Genomic DNA, 16,067 nt, shown 5'->3' on the forward strand with positions numbered 1-16,067 from the left:
AATCAAATATTCACCTGGCACATCAGTGCTACACACTAGTTTTTAACTATTTTGGAACACAGCTCACCAAACTTGAAACTAATTCCTTCCACTTAGATGAACCTATTTTACAACTTAACTTTAAAGAGCAGTGTTAAGGCACTACTGTGTAGTACTTAGTTTAGTTATTCTGGCTGATCTGTAATTCGAGCAGCTGAAAACAAAACATGCAATCTCAAGGTGGTGCTTAAGCAATGGGGAATGAAGCAATGCCTGCCATAGCACAGTGTGCTCTGAAAATCCTCCACGATACTGCTTCATTTCTAACTGCACCTGCACAAAACATCTTTTAACTAGGCCTCAGAGTTAATACTCTGCCCTTATCTTAGGTCGGGGATAGCGCAAGAAGACCGAGATAACAATATTTGGGGGTCATTACCTCCATGCAAGCCAGAGCTGGCTACAGAGGAAAGGATTTCATACTCTCTCAAGGGAATCACTTCTTTTTGAAAACGGATCAGAGCTGGGGAAGTTTACAGCAATTTCTCCAAGTAGTCTCTTGTGTATAAAGAGACACTTAAGAGTAAACCTCTCACAGAGTTTCACCTAGAAGTACCACTGAACATCCCGGTTTAGAATGAAGTGTATCCATGTCCATGAAAAGACTCTGGCTTCAGTGCGACCTGAATCAGGTCCTCAGCCCCCTGGACTGGGGAGCACTCCCACGAGGAAGCACTCACAAGGATTGCCAGCAACCTCGCTGACTGATTTAAAAACTTCCATTTTCTCACAGAACTTTGAAGGATACCTGAATTCAAGATATTCTCTTGCAAGAGCAATGGAAGGGTTTTGCCCCTTTTATTGCTACTGTAAGAAGGGGAAGATCGGACAGCAATACTCTGGATGATGAGCCTGTGAAAAACCCTTGTTGTGTTTGAACCTTCCCCTTGCTACAAACCTTAGACCACACTATGTTCAGCTTTGCACCACCGGGAAATTTCAATGGACAATGCCGCTTCCTAGCAGGAGACAGGTTAAGACAAGAAACTTTCATGATCAAAGCATGTTTCAAGCTGGAAGTCTCAAGAAGGTTTCATTTAAGCATTTGCACTTTTTCGAGCAGACCAGGGGAAGACAGGAGGGAAGACTAGCATGTTTTACAGTAATCGTGGCCAGAACTGGCTGCATGATTGCTGTGAAGAAACTGCCTGAGGTCAGCCAAGTTTTTTCAGTCAGCCTTAAGAAGCTGACACTGGGGTGCTCCTGCAGTACAACTCCAATTCAGACAAGTCTGGCCATTTGTAAAGATGCCCTCTGGAAATGTGACAGCATTAAGCAGCATGTCAGCAATCACAAGTAGTACAGTTTAGAATATTCTTAACACAGAGGTCTGGGGAGCAGGAGGAGGTCAGCATAGATCATAGTGGATCCTTGTGTTGACTGGAAAGCCAAACTCACACTTCATAAAGCAGGACTACAGAAATGTGTCTGGGATGCATGTCTCCAAGCAGTTTTAAGAAGTATTATAGACCACAAGTTGTAAGTTTGTTATGAAGGAGCACTGAAATAGCACACACACTGCATACGATGCTCTACTCCTACTTCAGAAGCACTGGAAGTTGGACGCTGTATCAAGCCTCCCACAGTGCATTTTAAATGCTTCTCTCAAAACATTTAAGCAATACATAAAATTACAACCACTAGGCACGCATGGCTAATGTCACTACTGCTTTCTATTTGTAGCCATTTATCAGTTTAATTTTTCACAGAGTATAAAGCACTTATGAGTCAATTTACCAAAGATAAAACTATCAGCTTTAACTCTCATGAAGCAAACTAGCACAGAAAAAAAACAAACACAAAAAACAAACCAAACAGCCCCACCGTCAAAAAGCCTGTTTGTATTATAGTGCAGTAGCTTGTTCTTTACAAACCTATTTATATATATAAAGCCACATCCTTGGCTCCTGATATTTAGAAGAGCTTCACTGAAGGCAACAGATCTCGCCACCATTTTACAGCTCACTGGAATTTGCTCTATTTGTGCTTACAGTTTTTACTAAACTACTGATTTGTCTCTGAGTCAACATATCAATAAAGCCTCTGTCACTTTTCTAGCACACCAGCAGCATTACCTTCTGCACGCTGGTCATCACCCAACATGGGCAGTTACATGCTATCCGCTAACTTTACCCTGAACTCTATATTGTAATCTTTTTCTGTCTGTTGTAGCTGTACATACTTGAACAGCTGCTCAAAGAGCTCCTCCAAGTATTTCTGCAAACAAATTCTGTTTTCCAACATTCACAATAATGCAAACAAAAAATGTGCCAGCAAGACTGAACTGAAAGACCATTCAAAAATTGGGATTTTCAGATTAGAAACTGCTGAGATTTTTAGATTATTTCTTCTCTAGTGTTCACCCCTGGTGTAGTTCTTATTTTTGTGGACAGTTTGGACTCAACAATCTTAAAAGGTTTTTTCTAATCTAAAAGATTCTATGATTCTGAATATCCCCATACCCTAACAAATCCACAACAGAAAATTTACATAATAATTAAGTAGGAGAGAGTAGTTAAGCACATTAAGTGCTTAAAGTTAAGCACTTTAAGCACCTGAGTGAAAATTTCACTGGAGTGAAAATTATCACCCTCCCCCCCAAGTAAACAGTTGGTTGACAAATACATCAGCTCATTTTGACATTTTCAAAACCAAAGTCTTCTACTATTAGTTCAACTTCCCAGTCTACACTACTTTTTAAAAATATTTCTGAAATAAAGAGGTGCTAAAAAGGACCAGAATTTGAACAGTGACCATGATTTAATATCTCAAATTATTTTTTTGATCTTTGAAGGTGATTCTCAGATTACTATTTTGGAAAAAAAAAACTCAAAATCACATGTATAATGAACCTATGTACAGCCTGCAAACTGAAGAGTTATGTTTGAACAACACTACCTACAGATGTGGTCTGAATTCTAAGTGTTTTATTGGTTGGTTTACATACACACAGTATAGAAGAGGTACTGCATACTGTGTAATTGCACTGTTCTTGATGAGACCATCACACACAGTTGCAATGATTTAACCAGCTCCTTACAAGAATATAGAAGAGCATATTTCCTGCTTACAGGAACTGGAGTTTCAACACAACAGTCAGACAGTAATCAGTTGCCACAGGTAGCCTTGATTCCATCAAATTCACATTCTTTGTCTATAGTAAGAGATTTAACAAGTCTCAATATAAACCTTAAAAAAAAATAACCAAAACCAAAACAAAACCCTAAACTCAGAAAGATACGGCAAGCTGCCCTTCTGCCTGCTGTGCAGTTAAGACACAAAGCAAGCTGTTTTCAATCTAAGAAATAAAGCAAGAGACTGCCAGATGCAAAGGCAATGCCATTTGATAGCTCCTGTGTTTCATTTATTGCTGGGTTCTACATCTGGGGCACCTACAAACTCAACATCAACTCAACTCAACATCAGCTATTGGCCAACCCCCGTTTCGTTCTCCGTAATTCACAGGTTCAGATTTTAAGCATTTTGTGATCACTAATTCTTGCAGTGGGACTACAAAAGCATGCATGAGTTTCAGGACATCACAACTAAATACAATTCAGTAAGCACACATCGGAAACAGGTTGCCCAGAGAAGTTGTGGCTGCCCCATCCCTGGCAGCATGGTCAGTTTAGATAATGGCAAGAAGTTTGACTAGTTCACAGAGTTGGAAAGGAGACAGCTGATTGAAAAGAAGTAAATGGACACACCAATAACTGGGTGAGATGCTCCCAGCAAAAAACTGTAATAGGAATGATGTGTGGTACTGCTTGTTTCCTTCCTCATGGCAAAGGGACTCATCAGCTCACAATTGACGGTGATGCATGAATGAATCAGAACCTACATTTCTGAGAAAACATCTACAGGCAGAAACAGAGAGGTGGAAAAAACCCATTCAGAGTTATTTAAAAAATCCACAAAGAAAGATCAGTGTCTCAACAGACCTTGATAATTCTAAGTACCACTGTAACTTGTCTGAAAGTCTTCCATGTCTACGTAATGTGTAAGACTCAGTACAGAAAGTGTCACTGAAGTTATCTGGAATGACCACTGTAAATTTAAGAGATTGCTGATGCTCATAAGGAAGACTCTTGGAGGCAGACCAGTACCTGTTCCCAGTCAGGTTTGTTTAATCTGCAAAGCTGCTGCTGAAATCTAGAAGAGGGTGATAAAAAAGTCAGGATCATAAACAGAACTCTGTTCCTTCATAGAGACCAGCTTGGTTTCAGTTAAGAATTATCTGAATAATTCAACTGTAATAATATCAACACATGCTGTTATTTTATTCAAGCAAAAAGCATTAGCTTGCAAATAATTTCTTTGAAGCCCTGTAAGGAATGACACTAAATTATACTCATTTCCCACCCAATGCTTTTCAAATTAATTATATTCCATTCTCACACTTTCTTACTATCACATGGCCAGTTTGAGTATGTGTAATGGCTTCTGGCACAGCCAGAGTGTCTTCACCAAAGCACAGCTTTGTGCTGATTTGGTCAGGAATTGAAACGGGGAAAAAGAGTTACTAAGCAACAGCAGGCCAGTAGCAGGAGAAAGGTCTGCAGTCTTAATTGATACTAACTTTAAAAAGCAGTGCAACAATAAGAGAAGGATCAAGATGTGAATTTTACTACTTCAAAGGGAAAATAAATCATCATTAGAAATCCCAGACAGGCAGTCTTCATGAGATCAATCCCACCTATAAGCTACATGTATTGCAAACACTTTTTTTTTTTTTGGGGGGGGGGGTTGAGTAGCTTTTTCTCATCACTGAACAAGAAAGATACTGCTCTTATTTGAGAATGCATGACACAGACACAATTTTGCTCTCTAGGAGCTCTCTATTCCTACCTCAGGAAAGAGGAATGTGGTATAAATTACAGCTATATGGGTCCTCACTCAAGACATTGGCACCCACAGAACTGGTATCATGTCCAGATACAGCTCTCCTTCCTCCTCATTACTTATGGCTAAGAAGGTTGCTCCTTTCTAGAAAGCCAGCTCAAAGTCGAGTCAAATCACTCAGGCTAGGACAAGGGAATTTGTTTAGCTAAATCTCTATTAACATGATCAAGCAAGGAGAAATCCTGACAAGTTTCCTTCCAGAATCTGTATCTACTTCCTCCTCTTCTACTGTAAGCAAAGTAGTTTCATGAGGATGTGATAACAGAACATGAGTTATCACATGAACACTTACAAATTCAAATGAAAAGTCCTTGATGTGGAAAGTGCTGTGAACTCTACTTCTGAAAAATCAACCTTTATTTGCCTAGCTAGCAGTACCTCATGCAGAAGTTATTTGCTTTAGCTTCACCTGAAGAAAACCTGATTTCCTATTGAAATACTGCCTTTTTATAAGATGAAAGTTATATAGGCTTTTTCTTTAAAGGAGCCAAACACATACAAAACACCATACCAATATGTACCTGATTACCTCATGTTACTGATCCTTCCAAATGATTACCTTTTCTTACCATTTCTGCATTCTTTGATTTGGCACTTATTTAAGCATACTAGATTTCAGCATTTACTGGTTTTCCCACATACTCTGATGTACTTAAAGTGACTAAAATGAAACCACAAGAGGGAAAACTACTAGGGTGACTGTTGCTGAGGAGGAAAAACCAGCAACCCAGGTCTGGTTCACTCAAAATGTCTGATGATTCGTATTTAAAGTGATGAGAGTTACAGTCATCTTCTGCTCTGGTTTGTATTGCTGCAAGTCAACTGAGTTTATGAAACAGGACCTGGCACCATGAAGAGAGGACTGTCCCTTCACAGGATACGAGTAATAGCCACTTGAGTAAATGCAAGTTACTCATATCCTGCTAGTGGACTAATCTGTCTCTGTATATTCATGCACATTTTTAGTTGCCTCCAGGAATCTGAAGGCGAATCTCATTTGCTACCTAATGAAACTAATTTCACCAGATCTAACACAAGCATACTGAAAAAACACGATTGCTCATACATGAGGTATAAGCAGTGCAGCATTTCCTAAGTTCTGTTTGATTAGGGTCCACCTCTAAACACTCACCATTCACCACACAAACCTCAATCTCCCAGGTTGGCTATGGTACATTCCCAGCTGATTTCCTCAAAGTCTTAAAGAGCAATTTGACCTCTTTTTTATCCACAACGCTCCTGTTATTCTTTCAAACTGAAGCGCTTCCCAAAGAGCAGGGTGCCAAGAGGAACATCTTCCTCAGAGCCTGAGAACTTATCTTCTCTTTTTCAAACCAGAAGTGAACCATGTATTTCCCAGTTTTATTCATCTGAAATAATGGACAACACACAGTGAGCAACCAGCCAACCTTGGTGGGCATCCAAAAGTCACACACAGATACTTATTTACTATTCAAGTTTATGTATGCAGTTTTTCACACAGAATACATACGTGCACACACATGCACTCTGAAATACCTGCAAGGAGATTATTCTACATAAGAAATGAAATTGTTCTGGTACAAAATACTGTAAATTGTAAGTCTTGATAGAGCGTACACCGAAAGAAGATGAAGGCATAATCTTTGACAACTGAATGCACTGGAAGACTTTAGTGACCAAGTTGCAGAGATTAAATAATCCAGACATCTGAAGGACTGAGCCACACAACTCTCAGTAAGTCTGTTAATTCAAGATAGTACGATGACAGGAGAGTAAAAAAATTACCAGCTCATAGTGAGACAATTGTAGGCCTGTAAGCCTGACTTCAAAAGAAGTCAAGAGGTTTTGCAGGAGGCAAGAGGTTACCTCCAACAGAAGGCAAGACGTTTAGAACCATAAGCAATGTGGAGGATGGGGTAAGATGCAGTATCAGCTAATTGAAGTAAGAAGTACTATGCTAACATGACAACTCATTTCTACCTAATGAAATTACAGCAAGTCCAACCTGGACTTCAGTAAAGCATTTGATTCGGTGCCATATAGCTCCAAGACAGTTAGTGAATTAGGAAGAAACTGACATGCAAGATTTATAGAGTTCATTAAAAAAACATGTGCTCTTTAGCCAGTAATACACCACGTTTAAAGAGAAAGTAGTGGGACAGGGCAGCGTTACTGCAAGAATGGGTCTCAAGTTTTTAATGCTGGTAGCTAACAACACACAAGCCTTAAGGGTGTCGCTCCGCAGACGGGAAGCACGGGAAGATCATGTGAAATGAGCCAAGCACACTCAGACCGGCGTGAACTTCGCGGCGTAAGAGGAGAGGCCACAGCGAAAATGACCGTGAAAGCCCTGGTCGCTGGGGCGATCGCAGCCACCGCCGCTCCTGCAGGAGCCGATCTGCCCAGCGGCCCCGGCCCCGCACCGCCGACAAACTGACCGCGGGGCCGCCGCCGCTGCGGATCTCCGTGCGGGCCGGGGAGAGGCTCCAAGCTCCGGCACCAAGCCCTGCTGCTCTGCTTAGGGTCAGCCTCCAAGCTGCGGTGCTACTTGCTCTCATTTTTAGCTGAGCTTTGATCACCCCTTTTATAAATCACGCTACAGTTTGCACAGGAGAGCGCCACCAGCAAACGGACCTGGCTTCCAGATCCGGCACAAACTCCGCGTGTGCGTGCGTGTCCGCGGGAGGAGAGAGCGAGAGCTGCCAAAAGCACGTTTTTAAACCCACCGGGCTGCGCTCCCCAACCCGGCAGCGGCCCCGAGCCTCAGCAGCGCTGCCCACGACGGGACGGACCGGCTCCGGCCACAGGCCCCCTCCAGCCCCGACCCCCAGCCCCACTTGCTTCCAGCTCCCTCGAGCAGCAGGGCGAGGGAAACCTACCTGCCGAACCGCTCAGGGCGTCCTCGCTCTCCAGACCCCCTCTGTGCTTCGCCCCGCGGAGCTCCCCATTGGACTTCCAAACGAGCTTTACCATCTTGATCATCTCGGGCAAGTCCCAGGCCAGGGTCCCCTGCTGATAACCGGGCAGGCTGCCCATGGGAAAGGGCATGGGCTCTTCCCCCGTCCTCCTCCGCCTGCCCGGCTCTACCGCGGGGAAGAAGCGCTCCAGCACCGGCATCCTGCCCCGCACCCCCCGCGGGGGAGCCACTGCCAGCCCCCGGCCCGAGCAGCCGCGACGGGCATCCAGAGCGGGGCGGGGGTGCCCGGCCGCCCACCGCCACCGCCCGGCGAAGGGGGTGCGCCCCGCCGCCTCCTGGCCCCGGCCCCGAGCTGCGGGCGCGGAAGGAAGGAGCGCTGGGCTCCAACCGCCGCGCTCGCCGCCCTCCCTCCCGCCCTCTGCGTGCTCTCAGCCCGCCGCCAGGCGCCGGCAGCCGGGGCGAAGCGGCTGACGGGCAGGCGCGGAGCCGCCGCTCATGCCGGCGGAGCGCTGAGCCCCGGGGGCGGGGGCTGGGGCTCTGGCCGGCTGCTGATGCCGGCAGGGCCGGGCGGGCAGAGCCACCCCTCTCACCCCACTGTTCGCGAAGGAGGAGGCTGACTTTACCCCTGCCGCGGTGCCATGGGGGAGCCCCCACCCCGCCGCCTTCCTCCTCGCCCAGCTGGCTGCGGAGCCGATGGGGGTTTTGGCCTCTTAGTCACACCGGGCCGTAACCTCGGCCGCCCTTCGGCCGGGAGGAAAGGCGGTGATTGACGTCCCGCCGCGAGGGCCTGGAGCGGGGCAGGAGGCCCCCGCCTGCGCCGCTTTCGGCCGCCAGCCCGAGGGACGGTACCCAAGTAGAGCATGTAGAAGGGCAGCCGAAGGTGCCGGCGCTTGGCGGGTCAGAGAGGAACGAGCTGCTGAAATTACAGTTGTGGGGAGGGTGCGGGGTCTGCTCTGTGTCCTCACCGCTTTGGCTGCAGAGCTCCACCTGAACGGGTTCACGTCAGGACACTGCCTGGTGGCAGAGATCACTCTCAGGCTCCCAACGAGAAGACAGTTATTCATCGCTGATATTTAAAGACAAGGCAAAGCCGCCCAGGAGAGTGCTCTGTCTCATGCAGAAATGAGTTGGTGTGCTGGGGCTCTCCAGCCGGGAGCGAGCACTTCCCCTTTGGCCGGGCCTCGCAACAGCACCCGTCCTGTCCCCAGGATCCCTGCCCGGGAGGGGCCTTGCGGTTTTCAGAACTTTTATTTTCCCTTTATACAATCTGTCCCTTTTAGCTTGGTGTCGTTACCGGTCTGCCCTGTAGCTGTTAGTCTGCAGAGCGTAAAGCAGAGGGGTGGAAGGAAGGTGGACTCTTGAAAGAGCATTTGGTTTTCAGTAAATTGCAGGAGATGTATTTAATGGGATTTTAGTGGGCATTATAGTATTTTCTAGCATCTATATCTTTGTCTTGTCTGGGTTACATTTAATATTCTGCCTTCTCTGCAGATGAAAAAATAAACTGGCAAACAAACAGGATCTTCCTTCGTGGAGAAAGAGGAGCCAAGAGCATGGACTGGAAGTGAACAAACACCCTTACATGTAGAAAACAGCGTGCACGAGCCTTTTCTCTTCATGTCAGCATCAGCAGGGGCAGTGTGCTGTTTCCCCTGTTCTAGGATCCTGTACCATGTTTACGGTACCACCTCAACTGACATGTACCACCTCAGACTGACAACTCTGATCCTTTTTAAAAAACTAGCCCTGTTTTGACTGCAGGCTCTAGTGCCATTCTGTTAGCACAGTACACTTTCAGATGGCTCTGTCTTGAAAATTGTGAAGTGCTTCCAAAGTATTATACTATTGTTGTTGTACTGTTATTTGCAGAGTCCTTAGCATCAGGATATCCTGACTCTTTGAACAAAGGGGTTAAGGACAAAAAAAAAACCAAAACAAATAGATGATGTGCAGTACAGTAGCGCAAGCACTAAGACATTAATACAATCAATTTTGTGGAAAGGCAAGTTTTATTGTTTTTAAGTTTATACAGTTTCTTGTGGTGTTTTAGGGTTTTTTTTGTGTGTCAGAGTGTGTTGTGCAATTACTCTTTAGGGCAATGTTGTTCCTGTTAGAGAGGGATAAACTGGGCCAAAATATTTAGGAGGCTGCTTGTCTGTTGGGCAAATCAAACTTTAGCCCCCAATTACATAATTTTGGTTTTGAGCTACAAGGAGTTACAGTAACTTTTTGTTTTGGTAGTTGTTATTATTTTTCCTCTTTATTTACCTTTGCACTTCCTGCTCCCTGCTGGGGCAATGGTCAGAAGTGCCAGAGCACTGCAAATGGCTGTCCTGGTGGCACTTCCAGCTTCCCTGGATGCAAAAAATTACCAGATACCTGGAAAGAGAATGTATTCACAGATGCTCAGCTCAGTTTTAGATGAATACCTGAATATTTAAGTGCCTAACAGAACTTAGCCATCAGCCTTCTTGGTAGCAGCCATAGCAATCTTCTGAGTTTCCAAAATCTATCCTACATTTTTATATCCTTAAAATTGTGAGAAGTTTTATGCTCTTTGTAGCTGGGTCACTTGAGTATGTGCCTGCCTTGTGGATAGGATCAGGCAAATCAGGATCAGAATTGAAGCATTAATTGTTATATTTGCTTTCACTTACAGTTCTGCAGGTGCAAAGCAGGAGGCCGGTCAAAAACCAAACTGAAACTCATCTGTTGTTGTTACAGTTTTAGCGTTTCAAGAATCTATGTAATAAACCTAGCAGACAGTATGTATTTTTTTCTGGGAAGATTAGTGTCAAGTGAAAGCAATGGCTGTAGGTAGTATGGAGTGCCTGGAGTTGCTTTTCTTTTGTATTTCTTTTTCTCCTTTTTTCTTTTTCTTTTCCTGCTTTCTGTCCAGTTCAATTATCAGCAATTGTGAGTGGAAAAAAAAGTTAAAGTGTGTAAAAATTGTTGTCTGGCATTAGTGGGTATGTCTGTAAATTAATACATTTTATTCTTACTAAACTTGTGCTTCACAGTTGTACTCCAATTCACTGATTACTTATCCTTAATTCATCCAAGATTTTGCTGTTACTGACTTACTTTCCTTTTGTCTTTTGTGTTACAAGACTGGAGCCAGATAAAAGCTCCTCACAGGAAAGCCTGGAAGGTACATATTTGATTATGTGGTTTTCAGCATCGAAAATCAGCTGTAGCATCATCCAGAGACTTTTAAGAAACAAAATGCTCAGATTTTGCAAGTTCTCTGTTTCTCCGAGTTCAGCTCTGCTGTGATGATTTACCCAACTTGAAGATGTGGCCTCAACATAACACTTTTCATTGCTCTTGAGAAAAGCCATCAGAATTAAAACATAACATACTCCTACACATCAGTGTACCCAGCCATTTGTGACTGCATTTTAAATGGTCCTTGAGCAAGCTCAGATCACCTAAGACTTTTCTTTTGCATTCTCACAGCCAGACTTGAAGGAAATCTTTCAACAGAGATGGATGTCTTTATTGAATACTCCAAGTCAAAGAAGCTTAAGTGATTATAAGAGGAATATAAATGTAATAGCTCTGGCCTTCGCTCATCCTGAGCAGCACTGCCAAACGAAAAGGCAAGAATAGTCGTCTGAAAACCTGACAAGGCAGTGCATATTTTCACAGGTAGACATGAGAACTGGAAAAGACTTGAGGAACGGAATATTGTGGTGGGAGAAAAGGGAAGGGAGTAAGCTGACAGATTAATAGCTGGTGTTTCATAATTGGTGTCTCTTAAAAAGTTCTACTTGTTTGATTATTCACTCCAAAGTTATGTACTAAGAGCAGCAGCAGCAGAAGCGCATGCCAGATGGTAGAGGAAGTGCCTCGTGTATCTTTCCAGCCTACTGAAGCCTGCAGGGCCATTGTTAACCCACTGCTCTGGTTTTCATTGCAAGCCTCTTTCTTCCCCTTTTTTTTTTATTCTCCTTCCTTCAAAGAAAAAGGAAGAAGGGGGAAAGAGAGAAAGAAAAAAGAAAGAAAAAAAAAAGACAAGCCATGGTTTGAACTGGCAATAGCACCATCCTTTTGGCTTTGAGCTACCATGTCCTGTGCCAAATATACTGTCTCCAGCAGCTCTCCCACAACAAATCAGTCCAGACACACAAAAGCTGTAAAAAAAGAATGGTGAAGAAAGATCCTTGATTCTCCCCCTCCACTCCCCCAAGCCTTTTCCTTTTGCTTCCCTCTCCAAGCTTCATTCCCTAGCAATGACCTCCTGCTTGCCAGTGCTGTAAGTGATAGTGGGACCTTCAGCCTGCAACTGTGCTGACAGCTTCCTTAGAGTACAGGCATCTTGGGTTTTCTGTATTAACAGAGCATTGTAAAGGAGAAGTTACATTCTATTATTCTCTCCCTCTATCTGTTAGTTGATGTTTGAAAAAAAATGCTCATAAATTAGTAGAGTTGCAGATTCATTACTATTGTAAACTTTGTCTATTCTTTCAGCTAACCCACAGCACTGCACTGTGTCACAACTCACTAAGAGCTCATTCCCAAATGGATACCTGAAGAGATTTGATATTGTCTATTTATACAGCATATTATAAAAAAAAATAAAATTGGGAAAAGACTACCGATTTTTTTAACTGATTAGCAGACATTAAGTAGTCAAAATGTAGAGACCAGTTTCAAAGACTGTCAGGTACTGATTTTTAGAAAGTGTAAAGAATGTGTCTTTAGATGGAACTTATCAGTGGAATCATCTTAAATTAGTAGTCACTTATGAGAAGTATGCCTTTGCCTCTGCCGTAGGGGTAGTAGTGTCCTGCAGACATTGCCTACAGTCAGAACCAAGTGGTGACACCATCACTGGGAACAAGTTTTAGAAGGCTTCAGGGGCGTGATATGAGCTTAAAATAAAAGAGAAGATTGCAAATGCTGGGGCACAGTCCTTACACATAAAGTAAAAAATAGAAAGGTGCCTAAGAAGCTTGCAGAATATGTCAGAAGAAACATAAGCAGGCAGTTATGCAGAGTTTGCAAGAGTTTTTCTAATAACCTTCTGGAAAGTTTCTTTCATTGCGTTAAGAATCTTAGCGTAATTTTCTTATTCTTTGCCCTGGATTTGCGTAATTCCAGATGTTTATTATTTTTACTTTTATTCTTACTAAGAAAAACATTGCTTTTAGTGATCTCTACCATCGCCATCGCTTTATTAAATATGAATAATTTTATCTTTATTTGGGAACAGTTAGTATGTCTTTGCTCTACACTGGACATTGTAAATCCAATAATCTCTGTCTCAGAACCTTTTTTCCCAAGCCTGACATTATTTTAACATTTTTACTATAAATTTTCAGCTCTTTGATAACTTTTTTTGATGCATACACAAGGTACATAAAAGGAGATTTTTTTTAATCTGCTACCACCTCACTGTCAAGAGTAGTGAAATTAATTTCTAAGGGAATGGTAGGATGCACTATTTCTTATTGCCCAAGATACACACAGTATCACTCCTTGAGAGTTTCACCTACTGGGAAATGTTAAGGACAGGCAGTAGCTTTCTATGAGTTCACAGTAATCTTTTGGTTGTTGTCATCAGTCAATCAGACCCCTTGGAAAAAGTGTCTGGAAACAGAGGAGTGAGGATTGTTTGAGTTCTGTAGGGCAAGGAGCCAGTTCCTTATTCATTCTTAGCACATGTGAGATGATAGCACATTTTTATGATTAACAATTTGTACTACTAAGTAAGCAAAAATGTCTGTGGTAAAGGAATAAACAGAAGTCCATAACTAATTGGAAACAGTGAGGTTCTATAATTTTTCCATTGCCTGCTTTGGAAAATTAAAAGTTCAGCGTACTGAGTCTGACACTTAAAATCTCCCATATAGTACATGATATGGCCTTAAAGTAAATAACACATGACAGACATTCTTCTTACCTTAATAAACCATAATAATAAAATTATAATGATAAACTGAAAGAGAATTAAGAAAGGCATTGCCAGCTCTATATTTGTGTTACACAGTATATCTGATGAACTCTATTATTTTATCTCCTCCCTCAAATTCTTACATGTGAGATTTACTTGAGCCAAGGTTGAGTCAAGACATTTAAGAAAAACTCATTGCCATTCCTAAAGAAGCTGTTACGCAGTGTTTGTTGCAACGGTTTTGCAAGGGATGCTTAATAATGGACTAGGGTAGTGGAGTGGGATGTTAAGAACACTGCAGCTAATTGAAAATGTAGAGCTCAGGTAGGCAGAAAATAATAACCTGTTACACAAGAACAGCGGAAATGCTAGTCATCATTTTTATGTAATGAACCTATTACAAGAATAACTGCTGCATCCTGCAGGATTCCTTTTTATTGGTAAATAAGTAAAAAAAGCCTGAGTAGAAAAAGGGACTAACCAGATGAGAGACACACATCCCTTAAATACGTAAGTAACTGGGTAGTCTCAATGAATTTAAAAGGATTATTGCCATCTTTAAAGCTGAGCATGTGCATATATATATATTTTCTCAGTTGGGGCATAAGTATCTAAAAATTATGGCAGCAGTTTAAAAGGTGAGAGATGTGCCACATTTGAAATGTTTCTTCTCTCACCTATTACCTTAATGAGACAGCATAAGTGGCTGTATAGCCTATGGTATCTTTGGCCCTTATGGTATACAGAAAAGACTTACAACTACAATTTATTTTGTCTTTTCCTGACTTTTGAAATTATAAAATAAAGTGCATAGCCAAGAAACATTCATTAACTAATATCTAGATTAAATTTCATCAATGAAAATGTAGTACAGTAAGAATTGGGGGCATAAATATAATAATAAATACAGAGGAATAATAGGGCTTGCTCCTTCATTTGTAAATCAAATATCACAAGGTCTGATAACTTAGTTTTTCCGTGGAGTTTTCAAAATGGAGAGGAAATAATATTTGACTAGGAGAGGAAGCGCTATTTCAAACACAGTTAATACGTATTTCTTAACTTTTAAAACTTGTTAGATATTTGATGTCCGCACATAGTAATATTGCAGAGTATCTAGTCCTTGTTATTCTTCAGTTCTTTTTTACTTCAATAATTAATTATGAATTTATAGAATCATAGAATCATAGAATAGTTAGGGTTGGAAAGGACCTTAAGATCATCTAGTTCCAACCCCCCTGCCGTGGGCAGGGACACCTCACACTAGACCATGCCACCCAAGGCTTTGTCAAACCTGGCCTTGAGCACTGCCAGGGATGGAGCATTCACATCCTGGGCAACCCATTCCAGTGCCTCACCACCCTAACAGGAAAGAATTTCTTCCCTATATCCCATCCTTCCTTATATCTCTCTGTGTAATCCCATTTACACCCTATAATGAACATTAGGATAGCATAGGTTAGGGATAGGCCTTTTGCAGACCTCTCCCAAGTTTATTCCTATGTGCAATGCAAGAGTAAACTAATGTAACTGTGAATTAGATGCCACGTACGTTCTGATTGTGGACTTATTACTAACAGTAACTAAACAAGCTTGATACTTTAGTTAGGTTGAATACTTAGGCCACTAAATTATAGCAGAATTAATACCGCTATACTTATTTCAGATGAAATATCTAAGGTATTCAAATACCCTTAATACTGTTATGTTCATGCTGTAACCACACTTTGTGTGTCTTTATTTGGTGTGCACATCAACTTTCTGATGACGTGCATACCCTGAACCAAGGTTATTTGCCCTCTCACAGAAGTGCTGTGGCTTCATTTTCCTCTTTGCATCTTGCATGACAGCAGCCAGTGCAGTTTTCTGTGGGGATGGACAGGAGACACAGCTGGGAGGTCATGGGAAAGGTCTAATGATGCACAAACATCCTGGTGAAAAACTAGGGTCCCTCTGACCTAGTTTCTCATGACTGCAAAATCAGGTCATATTTACTGTAATCAAGCTCTCTGCATTTCTTACAAATGCATTTGTGTAAATGTAGCTCCACTGGGATCAGAAGTTTTGGAGCTCGCTGTCTCCTCTGTGGTGGCATTTTATTACCATGCTATCAAACCCCACTGATAATCACACAAATACATGTTGATTCTTTGCTTCACTACAGCTTCCATTAAAAATGTAGTCTTGATGATGATGCTGCAGAGAGAAAAACACTCCAAGTAGATAGCCTGGGAGGAAAAGCTGTCTATAGCTGGTTAAAGGCATCCACTACACCTGCAGATGGATGGGAGGCTTTCTGGAAATGTTTCTCTCAGTTGCATCTGGGCA

The 16,067-nt window shown here is 42.4% G+C and overlaps 1 protein-coding gene across 4 annotated transcripts in view; it reads right to left on the minus strand.

Annotated features, from left to right (window-relative positions):
- The window catches only part of PDE7B (phosphodiesterase 7B), a 176,879-nt gene that overhangs the window by 72,961 nt on the left and 87,851 nt on the right, over window positions 1-16,067 (minus strand). Inside the window, exons 1-2 of one of the 4 annotated variants that reach the window (XM_061378481.1) lie at window positions 8,464-8,736; window positions 7,803-8,006 (exon numbers count right to left, since the gene is read on the minus strand). The exons of 2 other annotated variants lie outside the window; for them this stretch is intronic. In XM_061378481.1, the coding sequence (XP_061234465.1) occupies window positions 7,803-7,971 (169 nt within the window). In that variant the 5' untranslated portion in view covers window positions 7,972-8,006; window positions 8,464-8,736. Of the gene's footprint in view, window positions 1-7,802; window positions 8,161-8,463; window positions 8,737-16,067 lie in introns of those variants that run through there. One more of the 4 variants, XM_061378480.1, reaches the window with a different exon arrangement.

The sequence above is a fragment of the Neopsephotus bourkii genome, unplaced genomic scaffold (assembly GCF_033783945.1).
Source record: "Neopsephotus bourkii isolate Nb327-2 ecotype Australia unplaced genomic scaffold, CSIRO-AGI_Nbou_v1 NB_1765, whole genome shotgun sequence".
Taxonomy (NCBI): Eukaryota; Metazoa; Chordata; class Aves; order Psittaciformes; family Psittacidae; genus Neopsephotus; species Neopsephotus bourkii.